Raw genomic sequence first — 20,132 nt, 5'->3', positions numbered from 1 at the left:
GTTTAACTTCAGGCTTGAGATCCCCTTCTAATGTATTTGCGAGTTTGAAGGGTGTGATAATATATTCATAATCACGAATTTCAGCTTGGTAATTCATTTTTGGAGATGATGCTAGAATGAAACTAAGCATTTTTGAAGTGTGTTTCAATGTGTGCTCAACTTACATTTTACACGTTACACAAGTTTGGAACTTTGAAAAAATGTATATTATTTGAAGTTCTCGTTCTCCAAATATTTATAAACTACCTAGGAAGTTCAGTTTCTAAGTTATTTTCAATAGATTTTCAAATCAGATCAAATGAGATTTTCAGAAAATATTCACATGACATTCAGTATGCGAGAAAAGTGAAAATATTCTGCCTTGATGAAAGGATTATGCCTTTAATGAGGCCATAATGATTATTCAACTTTTTACGTCTAATATTATAAAGTTTGAAACTCTACATTATGGAATAATTAAGATGAAATTATTGAGTAAAGTACGATTCTTACTAAGAGCTATTCAAGGAGTTCGAGTACATAAATAAAATGTTGACATACTACAATATAAAACTGTATCTACATTGGTTTCATACTAATTACTCTTACTAGTGTAGCTGTGCTCCAATCAACATTCGGTAACTGATGCTTTGGAATACGAAATAATATTTTATCACATTTTGGAGCATTCCGGTGGATTACGCAACTGTTAAACCTGTGCAAGCGTTTTTGCCTTATATTAAAATAATTTGTTAAGAGAGACTAAATATTCATCATGAATGGCTGAATCTCCGTAAGACATTTAAATCCTCCAAATAAGAAATTTATGAATACAATTCAACAAGAATAACAGAGTTGGGTGAACAATGGCCATTCTGATCGGCACGACCTTGACGTCGACTGAGTTGGGCAGTGCGTAATTAAGAGCAGAGTATGTTGTCTGTTATTGAATAGGTTTTCAATGGAAATGTATGGTCAACAAGGCGTATAGAAATAGATGCATGAAATCAAAGGAGAGCAACACTGTCTAATAATAATAATGTGCGTTATGTGAAAGTAATAGTTGAAGGTCTTGAAGTGGACGTCGGAAATCGTCTGGAACAGTTCTGCTCGAGGCTGTAGTTGAGCCAAACGCAGTGCGGTTGTTGCTTGACTCAGTTCCGGCTGTTTCTCCTTGTGTTGATAGAGAGATTGATCAGTGTTTTCGAAATAGAGCCGTAATGGCTGATTTCAGTGGACTATTTCGATCAACTGAGGAGCAGGCAACCCCTATACAAGCCAATGTCAAAGGTAAGCCAATTAAAAGACGTGAATTTATTACAATTTTGTATGCGTATCATTCATAATATTTAATGATAATATCAATATCAGTGACAGGACACCATTAATATTAATTAGTCTGTGTTTATCCTGATTCAAAATGTTGATTTCTGGAAATTGAAAGGAATTCGTTTACAGCTTTATCTGGTTGCAAATACTATGTTTTCGAATGAATATATTAATCTTTCAAGTACAGTACTAGCAGTAATAGTCTTATGCTTCGTAGCAGCAAGTTCCAGGGATGAACTTCAAAGCCATGGAATTAAGGCTTCAGTTGAAGAAAAACTGCACTGAGATGAAGGGTAACAAAGTAATATTAGATACATGTTATGTACTAGTAGTATTGGAAAGTATGAATACGAGAAGATTAAGAAAATAGTTATGGTTCATGCCTGTATTCCATTATTACGATATAACATATTGTACAAAGTTGTTCAAAATCATAGTTTATTAAAAGCGAATACTCCAAAACGATCTGAAGTTCAACCACAAATATTAACCATATTTTGTGGGTATATCCACACAGGGAGTGTGAAATTGACTTCTTATAATATGATGATGAAATTGATATCGTGTTCCATTCGAGAAATTACTCATCAATTAACAATAATTAATTATTGGAGTGATTCCGATACAGGTGACAGAGTTCTCCAATACAGCACTGTATTCATTCTGTACAATGATACATTCACTTCACTAGAGTTTATCCAAAGTACTACAGTAGAATTAGTTCACCAGAATCATATTCCAGTGGTAGAGCACTAGCATTATTTACGGTACCTAATGATGAAATTTCATGTTGTTCTTGGGAAGGTAGTCAACAAGAATTTTGAGAATTGTATTCTGAGTAATCATTGACTTTGATACAAGTTGGAAAGTGGATGTGGGCAAGCCATCAAATAATATTATTGGAACATGTTTTGCAATATTGAGTTGAAATGCCAGTTGTTTGATAATAACTGTGTCAATATGGTTCATTAACGATGCATTTGAGTAAATTGGAAGACTCATCTCTTGTTCGGCTTGTTCCTAAGTAATGGAATCATATTTATATTGTTCATTGGATGATTGGTTTTATTTGGAAGACGATATTATCTTTCTCTATTTGGGACTTCTGAGAAAAGATACTGTAAGATACTTTCGTAGCAATTCTCAAATACTGTAGTGAGGAACAATATTATACTATCGTCTGTCATTCAGACTTTTGATATAATTATATAAATTGAGTAACTCTGCTCAAAATCAATTCTTGGGGTTGGTTCCGAAAAAGTTCAGCATTGTTTAGATTGGTTATTAATTTTCCTGTTTTTCTTTATAGGAGGAAGGGGGTAACTTGAAGAAGTAGATTTTTTCTATATTTAGGGAGGGAGGGAGGTTGTTTACTCCTGGCTTAGGTTTACAATGTCATCTCGATGTGATATGTTATAGATTTGAAGCTTCATGTTGACGATTTAAAATCATTATTTAAAAATTAAATTACAGTGTTAATTGGTCTGAGACTATGCAACCCCATTCTGCTTCGTTCCAAGAGTTGGAAGCCTGCCCGGGTGCATTTATCATCTCATCACTTCACCCGCGCACAACAAATAGCTTACTCGTATATGGGCATTGTATGGTGCAATATATTGATTTTAATTCTATTGTTGATAGTATCTGTGTTGAATGTAATCAACTCTTCTCATAATTCCAAAATACTTCCTAGGACTAATACCGCAATGGCTGAATGGTGATTTTGTGCGTTTGGGTCCGGGAAAATTCGATCTAAGCAAAACCAAAGTGAAGCACTGGTTTGATGGACTTGCAGTTGTGTACAAATTTGAAATTGTCAATGGAACAGTAAGTAAAAAATATTTTATAATATCATTTTACAGTATGATTTACAATGTGCATTCATAATAAATAAATTATATTCATATACTCAAACGAAAATTGTAGCAAAACTTTGGATTGTTATTGGCTCTATTAGAAAATTTGCTGGTTTCAGAGAATAATCATTAAATTTTTGTTTGACTCCATATTCATATACGGAAGGTTGAACCCTACTTATTAGATCATTGAAAATTTCGTTTTTGATCTGATGAGCTTCTTAAATTAATTGATGTGAAATATGTCTTTATTCCAATAGTTGTCATGAAATTGAATTTTTATATCACGTACAATAAAAAAAAAAAACACAAAAACAATGAATGAACTACTCATATTACTCTATGTGGTGTGATTCAATATTTCTTTCAATTTGAACTTTGTAGGTATTTTTCCGAAAAAGGTTCCTCAATTCTGATGCATACAAAAAAGCAACCGAACATGGACAGAGCGTTTACACTGAGTTTGGGACGAAAGCTCTACCTGAACCAGGCAAAAACATTCTTGCAAAATTTATAGAATCGCTGGTACGTAATTCTGAAAATACTTAGTAATTTTTTCGAATTCATATTTCTCATTCGATAGAATAAAGTGAAATTTATGAGGCTATTTTAAATTTAAAACCTTGAATAGTCCAGCATCTTAGATTCAACATTGAAATATTCTCTGCAATTGAGTGGAAAGGTCGATTTTAAGTTACTGCTAACAGGACTGTAGAGCTCTTTTGGACATCCCAGCTGAAAAAATGTACTCAGCACTTCCAGTTCTTGAATAGCGATGAGAGAATAGCGCCTAATTCACGCCAATGAATAGCGTCTTCTACACAAATTGAATGTATTCAACTGCACAATTCATTGGGAACGATTCCATGGGTTTTATAAAGAAAGTTGCTTTTTATCAGCAGTAGAAGAAGCGAGGAAGCTCTTGAATCCTCTTGAAAGCCAATGATGATTTAAGGAAACGACGAAGAAGATTTTTTTCTGTTCGAAAGTGAACATCTAACATCAATTTGATGAAGTTGATTTGATAATAGATAACGTGACACATTTCTCTTCCAAGATACCATTATCTCAATTCTCAAATATATATCATACTAATAAATTTGTTTTACCATACCATAATAAATCACCTTTTATTGCATGTTATTCCCCTCTTCAGTAATAATGATTCTTTTCTGTTTTTAGAAGCCAGAGCTCACTGATAACTCTCACGTTAATCTTTTCAAAATGGAAGATTCCCTTTTCGTTGCTTCGGAAACACATTTTCTGAGACGAGTCAATGTTGGGAACTTGGAGACGCTTGATAAGGTATGAATGACAGATCATTTTGATTCATTATTTGAATATTCTTCCATCTTATGCGAGATTTATCATAATACATTATTTCCAACTATTTCAATATGATATCTAACACAAAACAAGTTCCTTGAATCCTCTAGAATGAACATGGACAAAAATATTATGATAGAATTAAAATTTTAAAAAATTGTTAAGATAGAACGTCGTCAGCCAAAAGCCCTCATCGATTGGAATTAATATAGATTCATGAATCATAAATGAATAAGTTGGGTGTAACTGATAAAGTTTGGAAGGCTAATTGATAAGTGGAATCAATTTGACTCTTCTCAAAACCATTGACAAAACCATTTCTTGAATTCGTACGTAAAAAAACTTTGTTTGTAGAAAACTAACAGCAACAGAAAAATGAGAAGAATGAATGGGAAGAAACAGAACGAATGGGGAGAAATAATGTACCAGTACTCAATAAAATTTGTTGAATCAGATAGCTATGTTTTCATAGCAATTTGTATCAGTTCATAGAAGTCTAGAAGATATTCATGCTCTTCAAATTCTATGAAGACATTCTTCACAATATCTTCTCTTAAACTATTCAATTATTATTCAATTCAATTCTTTATTCAAAAAAATGATTAAACAATCAAATGCATTCCAAAAATCAAATACAATATTGTTTCCTAATTTCTAATTATGTGTTCCCTATAGGCTACCCTGTGTGGGGACACTTGAATATATATAATAAAATATTTATATACAAATTTAAATATTATATCATGAAGAACATAATAATTGAATATGGTATTATATTGAAATAAATCAATATGTCAATATTTGATTGATATCAAATTGATATCAACATCAGATTTGATATGTCAATATTTGAAATAAATCAATATGTCAATATTTATAATCATTCTTGCACACATTCATACGCACACACATTCACATATGCGCACACATTCATACGCACACACATTCACACAAACATACACACACACACACACACACACACACACACACACACACACACACACCACACACACACACACTTACATACACTTACACAAAACTTAAAACTATGTACGGAGTGGTTGCTGTTTTTTTTCATATTTAGTTCAATTTTATTCATAGTTAACGTTTCGTTTTTTTTTCAAAGTGCTGATGTAATTAGACCATAAATGAATGCGTTTTGAAGAAAGAGACAGTGATTGAAATTTGATACTGTCTTACTGTTTACGCATACCGGACGGGATTTGTGAGTTCAATGATCTTTGATTGCTGCAGTGTTCATGTCGTGTAATGTGTAAATTATTCTAAATTTAGACCTATATTAATTTAGTAAAAAAATCATTCGGGTTGTCTAGTTGTAAAATGAATTTCTTGATTTCTTTTCTAAATAACTGACGTGACGTTATTTTCCTTGTTGTTACTGGAAGTGAATTGAATATTTTTATAGCTATGTATTTGAAGTGTCGTCTGGAATGTTCTAATCTTGGTTTTGGGAGGTTAATGTCCTGTGAATTCCTGAGGTTTATTCTTTCTCTCATCTGTTAAATATCGAAATTATTTTCAGCTAAATCCAGCTATGCTTTGAATAGAAAAGAATGTCTCACTGATAATATTGATAGTTCTCTGAAGAGCATCATTGAACTATATTGTTTAGGTTTATTACAAATTATTTTTAATATATGTTTCTGACCAGTAATCACAGGTTTAATATGAACATTGTATGCACTCCCACAGCATATTATTTCATAATTTATTCTAGAACCAATAATTGCATGGTATAATTGTAACAATACTTCTTTTGGACATAACTGTCTGAGGTAATAGAACTTCCTTATGTATAATTTTTTATCTTCTGTACATGATCTGACCAAGTGAGCCTACTATCCAATATGAGGCCCAGATACTTAACTGTACGTGCTTGTTTTATTGTTTCACAGTTACACAATATATTATTCACCTGTTGCGCACAATCTAATTTATGGAAGTAAATACTAGTTAACTCCTGATCCGTGTTTTGAAGATTAAATTGTATTATATTACATTTGTCTGTGTTGATAGTTAATTTATTTTTGCAAAACCACCACCTAAGGTGTTTAACATCCATTTCTAATTTATTTTTAAGTTCTTGATTTGTTTTGGCCGAATAAAATATAACTGTATCGTCTGCAAAAGATGTAATCTTTCCCTGTAAGTCAAATCGTTGATAAAGACCAGGAATAAAGTACTTTCTTTATTTTTTTTCAATCCTATTAACGCGTCAATTGTTTTCCACGTCTTTCTAATGTTTCCCTGGCTTTCTCTAAACAGTTTTGAATAATAATATTGTTTTCTTTCTCTCAGTTCATTACGTAAGTTATTTTTGAATGTATTGTATATTTGTTTTAAGTCGTTATTATTAGGTTGTTTGATTACATTCTTGTATAACTCATTTCTTAAGTTTATTTGCTTGATCAGATAACTATTTATCCATGGCGACCTATATTTCTGTGTCAAGTTATTTTTTAAAAGAAGATTTTCTTGTGAATCTTTGATAGCGCTTTTTAAAATGTCAATGAAATTTTCCCATCCCTCATCAACCGATACTGCTGGTATTTCTCTATCCCAATCAATCGATGATAAAATATTATTCAACTTCCGGTGATTGATTAGGCATATTTTTTATAATTTGTATCTGCTTCTTCCTTGGATATGTTCAATCCTTCAACTTTAAGTATGATTGTACTGTGATCAGTTATATCTAAATGTAGTATTTCCGGAATTAGATTAATTTTATTCAGTTTTGTTCTACTTTTGCCGGATTTTAAGTAAAGATGATCTATTAAAGAGTTGGAAAATCGGGACCTATGAGTGTAATCAATATTGAGTGATTCAAATCCAAAACTATTCATTAGATATTTGTAATCGTCAATAATTCTGGTGTTCTGAAAAAGATCTATATTTATATCTCCCGTGAAAAAGAAAGGGACCTCATTGTTTTCGTTAATATTAAATATTTATTCTAAGTACAAGGTTAATTCGTTAAGAAATATTTTGAGTGAGTTTGATTGCAACCTGTAAGCAGCCAACAACTGAAATTCAAAATTATTATATGAACAAGATATATGTACACAGTCCGCTGAAATAAAAACTATTGTCTTTGTTTTGAACGTTATCTCACTGCTTATATAAACCAAAGTTCCTCCTGCTCTGTAGTTATGATTAAAATTACCATGTACGGAATAGCCCTCTATATGATATAAGTCTATTTCATTCTCTAGTATCCATATTTCTGTCAAGACTATTATTAGCGGGTTGTTTTCTAATTTCCTCATTTGCACTAAGAATAGATCGAAATTACTTCGCAGACTGCGTATATTTTGATGAATAATTAGTGTTTCTCTGTTACTTATCTCTGATGACATTTTTATTTACGGTACTGACACTGTTATTTTCTTGGTTACCCGGCTGCTTTGATGCACTTATCACGCTCAACTTTTTCACTTGTTCACTGTTCTTGAGTTCAATAACTGGTGTTCTGTCTTCTTTCTTAGCTAGAATCTTCCCTTCCTTGATCCATAGGTATTTGATGTCGCCTCTTTTGAAGATCTCTCTCGCCATGGTGAAAATCCTTCTTCGCGTAGGTGCTAGACTTTCATTCACATAGACTGGATGGTCCGTTGTTTCTCCCATCTGCTTTGTAGAAAACTGCCTCGTAACTTTCCTTTTATTCAATATTACTTGTTTGTCTGTTCTACGAACGAACTTGACAACGATTGATGGAGGTAGGTTTTCATTTCGTTGTTTAAGTCTGTGACAAATGTCGATTGCATCTGCTTTTATTTTGTGTCCTAATGCTTCGCTCATTCTACAAATGATTTCTGTTACATTTTCATCCTGTTTTTTGGGTATACCATTTATTTCCAGCATGTTCGATCTTGAGTATTGTTCCATATCCTCGACGCGTTCCTTCAGTTCTGCATTTTCTTTCCTGAGGCTAGCTACTTCTGTTGAAAGCTTATCGATGTTGATGAGGCTTGTGCTAATTTGCTTGTTTTGTTCATCAAACTTCTTATTTATGTCGTTAATCGCCTGATGACATGATTCAATTGATTTCCCGAGCTCCAACTCCATTTTCTTAATATTCTCCTTCATCGACGTCTGATTTCCTGCAATTACCTCAAGAACTCCTGCGAGTTCTTGGAGAGTCACGTCCTTCTTTCCTGTTGTCGATTCACTCACCATACTTTTCCGACGTGTAGAGGAACAGCTGCCACATCTCCAAATTTGTTTGTTTCTCTTTATGTAGTCCGCATCGTCCTTGGTCATTTTCACACATCCTATATGAAAATTCGCTTTACAGTCGACACATGAAATCAGCTCACCTGAAAATAAAACAAGACATTTTTAAATCTTCAAATAAAATATTCACTACAGCACGGTTCACTAGCACGAAATATTTTGTTACGGAACGTTTAAACTTTGCACAGCTGACGCAGCAACCACTCCGATACGACCGCTCTCGTCGAGCTCTCAAACATTACTGAACAACTAAAACCATATTACTTCTCTCATTACAAATGATTGGTAAATGGTACAGACTATGGTAAATTTGGTTGTTATCCATTGTCGTTAAATATTGAATCATATCAACATATTATAAAATTATTTTTAAAAATGTTCACGTATAAATCTGTCACCAGATTGATCTGTTGGAGTCGACCGGAGTTCACCTATCATCATCTCACTTTGTAACAGATAGGAAAGGTGATAGTTACACAATCGGGACTTCACTCCCTATTGGCAAATATAATGTTATCAAGGTGCCGAAATGTGAGACCGGGAAAGCGGATCATGGTAATCATTTTTCGTATACATTGGAAATAAAAATTCGTAAATCAACTGATAAGCAGTTCTGCATTTCTTATAAAATAAATTTTCATTCGAACAAACTAATCTTCAACAACACTTTTAGCCAACAGGTCAAGAAGCGATCAAAGTAGAGTGCGAGTTATTTTATAATACTCCAACATATTCTGCTACATCCGGCCAAAACAAATAATAATGTCAGTAATTTGATATGGGTGAATAGTGGCATTATTATTTTGAGGGTCTTCCTAAATAAAAGGACTGAACTAAATCTGATTTGAACAGGAATTCTACAAACTGAACCTGGAATTTCAGTTTTACAGGCATCCTTCAGATTTATTCATATTATTTATATTCCTTAGTCATCACTCAATAAGATTATAATTTGCTCTATTCTGACCAATCAATCGCTCAATTCATACAAGTCTGAACCGATTGAATTAGATTATGATATATTTATAGTCTTCAGTAATATTATTAATTGCAGTATGCTGTAGCACATATCAGTCATCTCAACAATGTCACCCGGATGGGGGGAAAATATTTGCTTCTACCACAGCTTTGGAGTGAGCGAGAATTACATTGTACTTATTGAAACGCCGTTCATTTACAACATGCTAAAGCTACTCTCCGTACATGTGAAAAGACGCTGCTTGAGAGAATGCCTCAATTGGTACCCAGATCGAACGGTAGGTTTCTCAAAACAAGTTTTCTCAGGAAAAAGAATTTTCCGATCATTACTTTTCAAGATATTGGTGTCTAAACTTTAAATTTTTGGGTTAGATCATTGCAAATCCGGTAAGAGATGAATTCATGAAATTTTGAGGATAAATTATTTATGGTATTTTTGATTGAATAGAACAAAAACTTTCAAAATAATACATTTTCTAGAAAGTTATTTCATTTACAAAAAATGATCGGAAATAACTTTTAGTCGTTATTTTTCAAAAATTTATTTCGTTCTCGTTCTGCTTTTTCTATCTCTCTCCTCCTCTAGCTCATAAACATTTTTCCTTTTGTGATTATAAAGGTGTTTCTCCATTTTCCTTATAAATTCTATCAGAGTAGTACTACGAATGCCAGTGCACAAACCTAGGTTTTGCTGGTATAGTCAGATTAAAAACGTGTTATTTTCAGTTCAAGAATTTATGTATTGATTGAAATCTTAGTGTGTATTTTTTACTTACCTATTATTTATAAATAATTCATTGTATTCATCCATCGTATAGTTTTCAATTTGATTAAATGAATTTGAATTTTAATTATTTTTGGTCATCTTTGTAAATTGACATTTTCAGTGAATAAATATTAGTATTCATTCAATCAACAACACCACGAAAAATAATCATGAATTTATCTCCTACCGAATTTGAAATAATCTGTCCCAAAAGTTTAAACCTCAGACGCTCATATCTCGAAAAGTAAAGATAGGAGAAATTTTCCTGAGAAACAATCAAACAATAAATGATAAAACTTCTTCATTCTGTTAGAATACAAATCGAAGAAAAAATTTAAACTATTAGCAGTAGAAGTTCCTTTCAGCCTGTTGCACAGACTTAAACATTGAACTTGATATTTGCAAACTAATCGTTATTTTCTCTTTTTGAATATTATTTAAACATAGCATAATACATTGTCAATCTCTAATTCATATCTTTCAAATCTTCGTTCACATTTCTATCGATCAATCTATATTTTTTTAGCCATCGGAAAACTTGAATAGATTCATATGAGGATAATTTTATAATGAAAATAATTTTATGATTTTCAAAAAATTAAATTAACTATTCAATCTGGATGAGCTCCATGACGAAAAACTACTTGGAAACAAGAAATCAATCAAGTCCATCTTGAAAGACTAATATCACTAGATTGATTGCTGGAGTAAAACTATTTCTCGAAAAATAGAAAGTTCACGAATAGATTTTTGATGACGAAAAAATATTGGATTTTATCGAAATCGAGCTTCCGAATCCAATGCAAGATTATAAACTTAATGTTTTCTTCTCTCTAATATCAACGTTCATGATTTGTTTGAATTGAGAAGGAGTCTGTGATCACCCCATTTAGAAGATATTCCACGTTGGATTCTCTGGCAAGCTCAAACATTCTTACTAGGAAAAATTGAACGGATTCCAATTCTGTGCAATAATCTTTGTCCCACTCCTTCGCTCCATAAAATATGATGAGTCGAACATTTTTGTTATCTACAGGGTCATTTTTCTTTTCCAATATTTTCAGTATCACTGTAGAAATGATGAAGAGCAGTAGAGATATTTCTCTTATACAATAGCAATGTGTTTGTATGGTACGAGTAATAAGTTACGATCTAGAGTTGTTAACGAAATAAAATTTTATCATAAAAATCAATGAAATACCAGATTTTTCTTTATATAATGGCAATCTCGAAGGAAATTATTTACTGAAGTTTCAGTTGAAATTATTTAGTACGGTACAAAACATTATGCACCACTTTTTGTACTTCTGAATCAATTCCTAGGATTTTATGAAAAATTTTAATACAAGATTGAGTTTCCAATTTGTACGGATCTAGCAATCAACGAGCTCATGCGTCTTTTGTCATGCGATGTTCCAGAATAGATTCTTCGTTATTCACAAAGAGAGCGGAAATGTATTGCCAGTCAACTTCCGATCACGGGAACCATTCTTCCTACTCCATCACATCAACTGCTATGAAGAAGACGATCAGGTATGCTGTCAAAAAGTACATTATCGAAGTACGAGGTACTACTCGTAGTATCATATGGTACTCGTCGGTACCTATTCTGTCTTGGAATACTATGAAAAATCCATGGAGTATCTCAGTCATTATTAAATAGAATATCATAGTTCTCATAGTTGATATAATAGTAATTTTGAATGGATGATAATATGTAGTTTCAATTGAAATGTTTTAGTACGGTACAATTCATTATTCACTACGTTTTGTACGTCAATCATTCTATAAAAAAAGATGTAGAAAAATGATTGATTTTAAATTCATAATCTCTCTTAGTTTTCTCTTTTTTCCTCTTAATTTATTCAATTTGTAGTGAATTGATTTAGTTGTTTCCTTATAATTTTTAATTATCATTTAATTTCAAATTGTAATGTATATTATTATTTTATGTAACTTATCATCGTGGGTTAAATGGAAGAGGGGGCTTCTATTGCCTCAATTTCGCCCACCTCACTTTTATTGTAAAGTGTAAGATAAAAGTCATTTATCTATCTATCTATCTATTTGCAAATTATCAAGGAAAACTATAGCATTGGTTGGAATAAAATAGTCAAGAATGGAAAGAGTGTGGAGTAGCAACATCACAATGATTGCAGAAATGATGTGAGATGTGAGATATTATGCACTACACTTGCGATGAGAGCGAAAGAATATGATTAATAGCTCTCCTCGCATCACATCTTGAACCATAGGGATAGGGATTATATTCATACTAGAATTCCGACGAACAAATTGTCTGTTACGCGGCAGACAATAGCAAACACAATTTAGGGAATTTATGAGAAGGATTACGAAGCACAGCATCCTTTTGCAATGATGTAGGATGCAATTAGAAAACGTGCATTCATGAGTGCAGTTAGACTATCCAGAGTCGAGTAGTATTTTTTCTCTGAAGACATGCGACAGAAATATTTGTCTAGAGGATTAGAAATTAGAATACAGCATTTCTGATTTAACAACATAGGCCCTACTAATCGTTTGTTAAATGAGTATAATTATACTAATAATGTTCATGAATGCATGCAGTGTGAATGTGCGGATTGGAACTGTAATATAGAAGTTCATTAAAAACTATTAATCTATAAAAGCACAATCTATGAAACTTTTATCGATATAGTATTTATTGCAAATTTGATATTCATAACAAATAAACAAAAATGAAATATGAAACCATAGATTATTTTCAGAATCTAATTTTCTAGTTAATTCGACAAGCTTAAATTGTCATCAATACCGGTTGTTTCAATTTCACCAAATTGAAATAATTTATTATAATTCTATCTTAGTTTTGTTCCTGCTCACCTTCCAATAGATTTATTAATATGTATTCTTACATTTAATCAAGGAGTATTATAATAGACCTCCCACTTTTTTCAAGATTTATTACTTATAATCACAATTCGCTACAATCTGAAAATGTAGTATAAATCTTTATTTATGATGAATTTTCTGCTTCCACAGTTGGTTGTTGACATCATCAAGCACAAAGAAGTTGAGGTTCTTGATAACCTGTATTTGGATAATCTGCGTAAATCTGAGTTCGATATAAAAAATCCTGCAGTTGGATGTAGGTTTGTACTTCCACTTCCACAGAAAAATCAGGTAAGACATCACAATTTAGCAATAAAAGGAACAACCTCAATAATATCAGGCTCCCAATTAGGGAACTACTAAGAAATTGAATCGAGGAGTAATCTCTGAAAACGATTTATTATTATAGCCTATCAATTTGTTTGAAGCTTTCTCTCCTTCTATAATGTGTGGTATGAGTAAAACTTGATCCATTGACTGAGTATCAAATAGCCAAATGAGCATTTTGTGAACTAATAAGAATAATTTTATTGAAAAAACTCGTTCACTGAATATCATGCATGTTCTGAAACATATTCCAATCCATCGAACCCCATTATTCTTTTGATTTGAAGCATGTAGTTGTATTTTAAACTTTTTTATGTTTAATTATTATTAAACGAAAATCCCAATTAAATGCTGTAAATCACCCCGAAGACTTTTGAATTCAATTGGGATTTTCGTTAAATAATAATATTATTCATTGATTGGAATTTGAACAAATACGATTTATAATTTATTTCCATCTTTCCTATGTTGCTTTTTAGAGTTTTCCGATAAATACCAATCTTATCACCATCAGCAAGAAAGCAACTGCAATTAAGGAGAAAGACACAATTTGGCTGAGTCCTGAATTACTCTCCGAACCAGGATATGAACTACCAGCTATAAACAGACAGTACTTCGGTGTCAAGTACAGATTCTATTATTCTACCGGAATGTTCGACCCTGGACAATTTAGAAATTCTGTGAGTATTGTATTGGTGTAATTACATAGTCATTCAGCCTCAAGTTACGTTTGGAACAGTCAGGTCGATATTTAGATTTTAGTGTAGGTCGTGCTTGCAATAGACCTCCATGTAAAACAGAACGGGCAAGTCACAATCGCGTTTCGACCCGGTGTCATCCAGATGTTGTCGATGTTTGCCACTTGATCGATCGAAACTGGAAGCTAAATCGAGCCCCACTCGTTCTGTTCGCACCATAAGTTGTATTCAGTGAGTAAAGAATATAACATTACATTCTATACTCACTGGTTGCATTGAGTTTCAGCTCATGCACTTTCTCATCAATAGCGTGATGGAATTGTCACATTTCGATCAATAAATTTAAATTTTTCAAAGATTTTGTCGGTACAGATCGGCTTCTTGATCAATAAAGAGATAATTAGTGGAGTGATAATTTTTTTAATTTCCTACTATGATATTCAACAGATCTCTGATGATTTGGAAAAGTCAACGTTCAATATAATAATATAATTGCTCACAATCTTACTAAACTATCAATTGGAATCATTGAGAAAATTTTAGTTCTTCAATAGTACATTCTAAGCATCTAAGTATCGTTCAATTCTACTTTGTTCTTCAGTTGTAATTATACGCATAGCATTATGTTGTTGACGTGGTGACTCCTTTTTTTAGCTGGTGAAAGTTGACACGATGACTGGGTGTGTTGACACTTGGAGAGAGAGTGAGAGCACTTTCCCGGGCGAGCCGCAGTTTGTTCACAGCCCCAACCCCGCAGCAGAGGATGATGGCATTCTCTTGTCATGTGTAACCGATCTCAGAGCCAATATGCACGATTTTTTGTTGATTTTGGACGCGAGAACAATGACTGAAATAGCTCGTGCCGAAGTTGATTGTCATGTCCCCAATGTCATTCATGGACTTTTCATACCGAAAATTTAAGTGCATCAACAAAGCACGTGTCAGTTGGACCAAACCAATGAATTTGCATGGGAATTCAGCAACATTAATTCTGGATGGAGGAAAGAGCATGTCGTCAAGCTACTCCACGTTTTTCCAGGATATTTCAATAACTTCAAAAAATGACTTGAAATCTAGTTTTATTTATTCATTCATAGTCTCATTATACAACTTCATTGCTTGTTCTTAGCTATAAGTATTGTTTCAATAGTGTACGCAATTTCATGCGTAGATCCATGTAATCATGTAACATTCCACCAATGTATTAGATAAAGTGCATGAAAAACTCGAATAAGAGTGTTAAGTGTTATCAATAAAGTTTGCATTTATTTGTCCTATCTCGTATTAACAACAGCATAGTGTCATCCCACACGTTCTCAATGTATTGATTTGTAGTGAATGTTTCCTCTCATTGCTTGATTATTAATTAATGCCTTATCTGTAATGAAAGAAAAAATGATAAGAACTACTGCCAAAGTTGCAGGTCTCAGAAAAAGTGGCTTTTCGTAAATATTCATATTCTCTGGAAATTTAGACATTGATTCCACAGAGAACTGAGAGATTCATGGTATGACCTTTGATATTTTAGTAGAATTGGTTACACAGAAAATGATCAAAACGAATTTGATAAAATTCTATCGGTAACTGGCAAAGCGGGAAAAACATCTTACTTTCTCTAAAAACTTATGTACAGGTAATGGACAAGTGTTCAGTACAATAATTGAATATTCGCTTCGAACTAATGTTCATAATAGAGTTTTACAATTAAATTTGTTCGGAATTCGTGTACTGTTCACATTCAAATGTGAATCCTAGGGATCAAAACTTGAAACGCATGAAGTCATTTTCTTCTGAAGAAGGAATAAGAGCTGTTCTAGAACATACATTTATCTGGATAGATTAGTCTGGAGCTAGATAGATTGGCTGAACTCCTATGGAGTTATACAAATTGCCCCATCATAGCTCACTTCCAGCTCTTTCTATCTCGCTCACACGCGCTCCAATATTTCTTCAGAAATCAATACTAGAAAGTCATAAATTTCTTGGTTTCGTTTTTGCTCAAAATCGCTTATATAGAAACGTTGTCTGGAACGTTATGTGAAATATCATGTTTACGTAGGTTCGAGTATAGTTTTATTCATTTGGTTTATTTTCTTATATTAATTTCTTATATTCTGGCTTTATTTCAAATTTGAAAGGTTAAAATCGAAAATACATTGCAGAAGGTTGGGAGGAAAAATCTTTTCAAACTCAATGACTGTGAGGAAGTTTAATAATTGAGTAAGACTGGAGGAATCAGTTTGATATCCACAGTGAATCACGTTTTTATTGATTCTCCATCTGAAACATTTATTCTTGAAATTCACAAATAAAAAAATGTGAACTGAAACTCGAACTCACCTGCAATGTAGAAAGCACTACAAAACGTATTGGAAGGTTTGAAACAGTTGATAGATTTCTGTCAATGATTTATCACAATTGTTATTGTATTACGATTATAGATCAGTTTCATACGATTTGATAAATTATGGAAGATGACTACTGGCTGTAGAAGTAGTACAACGATATTGAAATACTAGGAGGCCAAACATATTCTATAGGAATTGTATGGAGAATGGAGAATGATAATTTAATGAAGTTTTCATAATATTCAAATAATAATGCAACATAAATATTGAATAATATTCTTCGCAGATTCTCTATTTTTTGAAAACAAAGCTTCTAAGAATGATATCCTATTATATTAAGCGAGTAATTTCTGTATATATTTTTATATTTGGTTATTTATATTCATATATGGTTATATATGTCCAACGGATCTCGAAAACGGCTCTAACGATTTTCAGGAAATTTGGAACACAGTAGGTTTATGATATAAATATTCGATTGCACTAGGTCTCATCCCTGGGAAAACTCGCTGAACGACATTAAAAGGATGATTCATCCTTGGAGAAACAGCTGAGACTTTAGTCATCTGTGGATAATGAAAGAGTGAGTGAGACGCACTCGGTCTGTGAAACATTAAAATATCTCAACCACGAAATTCATAAGCTGACATATAGCCAGCTGTAAAATATAAACACGATCATTTTAAAGAATAATTTATTGTGTTCTGTTTATCAATAAATAAAAATAACGAGCGAAGCTCAGTGCCCCGATATTGACATTGATTAATTTGAATAATGAGGTATTCAAATGAATCAATAGATTATAATCAATATTTTAGGCTTACTTGGAGATGTCTCTAATGCCTAAAGTCACCATTGACTAGATAAAATTTCATCATGAAATATTCGTATAATTTATTGATTTTTGAGCAAACATTGAACGCTAAATTGGTTGCAGAGTTCATTCATATGCAACCATGGATGATCCAGCACTACATTTCAATTTGATTACTTAAATCGAATAAGCTACCGATTGGATACCAACTTAGAAAGTAGTCTACATAGAGTTTTTCGGAGACTTTTTAAGAAAATGTGAAAACATCATGTTATCGTGAAAAAAATTATTTTCTATTGGACACAAATTGTTCCAGTATTTTATGAACGTTGTGCTTTATTTTTAACTATTAATAAATTCTATGTTCCAAACACCAATCTTCATAGGAAGACTGTATGATTCTTGCGACTGAAGTACTGCTTTTAGTATCAAGCCCCTGCAATGATTCAGATATACTACCCGCTAAGCTCGATACAAACTCATTGTTGCAGTGACCACTGTTATTATTTTTATGTTTCATAAAAAATCTGTAGATTCTTAAGAAAGCTCCTGAAAATTAAAGCTTACTGAGAATTTCCTCGAATTGTGCAACCTTCGGCGTGAGGCTGAAAACTTGTCAGTGTCACTATCTAACGGTTTGATTGTGAACTAAGTAATGCAAGACAGATGCTTCTCACGAAGTCTGCTGTTAGTACCGAAAAACAAAATTTGCTTTTGGCTTTGAAATGTATAGTGCCTTCAATCAATGTTTCCTGATTTAATAGGATATCATATTTCTGTAAAGATTTTTGGAACTAGGCTTTCTCCACACCATCAGGGACACAAGTTTTAAGTGTATGAGTGAATCAAAATTATGTTCATGGAAAAGTATTAGAAATAAACTTTTTTTTATAATTACAGTATTATCAGAGCTTCAATAAATAATTGAAGAGAATGCAAGGGTGATATAGAAGCTACTAAGAAGCGTACGAGTATATCGCTACTATTATTAAGTAAGAATGATTTCATTGATTAATCCATTACTTTTCCGACGTCAAACACTAGATTGAATTCAGTTCCTCAGAACCAAGGACATCATACTATGATAATAAATTATAATAATCAAGAATGTGGAAATATAAATTGTGAGACGCCTTACTGATCATTCTGATTTACTGCGGTTTAAAAGATATTCTTCAAAGAGTTTTCAACGATTATTAAGAATCAACCGACAAAAATTATATTTATTCACTCAATGTGACTCTTTCATCGATTTTTATCATCTCTGGTGATAAATTTCAATTCAAATCGATGGGTACAATAAATATTTCCTGAATGGATATTAAAGATGGTGTAGTCCCACATACACGTAGTATGAAACTAGAGTATTATTATTTTTGACAAAATGGAGATTCGAAATTAAATATTTGTTTTTCAATCTCATTGCAATCTAGTCTAAAAAGACTAATGAGCAATTTTTTCCTAATATTATAATAATGGGTTGAATACTAATAAGATAGGTGTGGAATAAATAAGTAGAATAAAAATACTTCTCCAAGTGAATCTTTTTCAATCAGAATTGACTATAGGATTGAACAAGATATTCGATAATACAAACCCCCTATTGAGATTATAGTTTTTGGAAGCATTCAACGTAATGTAGCTCACACATTCTAAGAGTCAAGTGGGATAGTTTCAAAATAATACTTTGGAGCAGATTCATACAGTTCAACATGATTGAATGTAAACTCTGTGATGAAATCAATTCAAACGAGAATATCCGCCGACGTAGTTTGGAAAACTCCCACAGGATCGCGCGGCAATGATGCTTGCTGTAAGGTTTGTTTTCCATATCCACATGTTGGCCCAATGATGACCAGCGCCAATGTGTGGATGGGTGGTTTGCCAATGCTGGCTACCGCTGGCCTTCACTGAGCACTGATCACATTGCAGGCTCGGACAGCCTACTGGGAATGCAACTGGGCCAACATATGGACAATACATTTCGCATGTGTAAGGTTGTGATCGGTTCGTTGCCGAAAACGAATAAGACTTACATACATACAAGGTTCTGGAAAGGTATTGTATTTTCTTCTCCAGCACATGCTGTGTTTAGATTTTCACAAATTCTGTATACTATATAAAAGTATACGTCATTTCATACTGCCTGAGTTTTGAATTTATCCTAATACTCTTGTAGGATTTCATCACAGCACTTATCCTCAAGTTCCAACCACAGCAATGAATCACGGAAATGATAAAAAATAGCTCAAATGAAATTTTCCATTTATTTGTGGATGCAATAAAATACATATCATATTATCATGAATATGATTTCCTTGGTGAAGCCTGTAATCCCTAGAGGGCATTTCCTCAAGTAGCGGGTAGAGGAATGCCTCTCAAATATGAGTGGCAGGAGGGAAATCAAACAATATCAGCGGACCAACAGATGGAACTGGTCAACGACCACAAATAAGCAATTCTTGTGAATCAGTACAAGCTTCGGAACATGGATCGGAAATACTGGATCAAATAAAGCTCGCAGAAAAATGAAAATGGGAATGGATTGGAAACTAGCAGCTTGGAATATACGTACATTAT

General features: G+C 32.7%; 1 protein-coding gene across 1 annotated transcript; it reads left to right on the top strand.

The window, feature by feature from the left end:
* Nucleotides 1-1,005: 1,005 nt before the first annotated feature.
* Nucleotides 1,006-15,311, top strand: LOC111061272 (beta,beta-carotene 15,15'-dioxygenase-like). Its single transcript, XM_039420627.1, has 11 exons — nucleotides 1,006-1,269; nucleotides 3,002-3,135; nucleotides 3,549-3,689; nucleotides 4,347-4,469; nucleotides 9,149-9,302; nucleotides 9,428-9,444; nucleotides 9,812-10,003; nucleotides 11,911-12,024; nucleotides 13,516-13,656; nucleotides 14,172-14,372; nucleotides 15,045-15,311. Exons 1-11 carry the CDS (start codon nucleotides 1,200-1,202, stop codon nucleotides 15,309-15,311), a joined length of 1,554 nt encoding a protein of 517 aa, XP_039276561.1. The 5' UTR covers nucleotides 1,006-1,199.
* The last annotated feature ends 4,821 nt before the right edge of the window (nucleotides 15,312-20,132 follow it).

This window comes from Nilaparvata lugens, chromosome 1, assembly GCF_014356525.2.
Source record: "Nilaparvata lugens isolate BPH chromosome 1, ASM1435652v1, whole genome shotgun sequence".
Lineage (NCBI taxonomy): Eukaryota > Metazoa > Arthropoda > Insecta > Hemiptera > Delphacidae > Nilaparvata > Nilaparvata lugens.
The sequence above is the reverse complement of the archived record's forward strand: the minus strand, read 5'-3'. Positions and strand labels throughout refer to the sequence as shown.

Coding starts and splice junctions, on each gene's coding strand:
- LOC111061272 (XM_039420627.1), top strand. CDS start 1,200: ATGGCTGATTTCAGTGGACTATTTCGATCAACTGAGGAGCAGGCAACC. Junction 3,136..3,548: donor TTGAAATTGTCAATGGAACA/GTAAGTAAAAAA, acceptor TGAACTTTGTAG/GTATTTTTCCGAAAAAGGTT. Junction 14,373..15,044: donor CTGGACAATTTAGAAATTCT/GTGAGTATTGTA, acceptor TCCTTTTTTTAG/CTGGTGAAAGTTGACACGAT.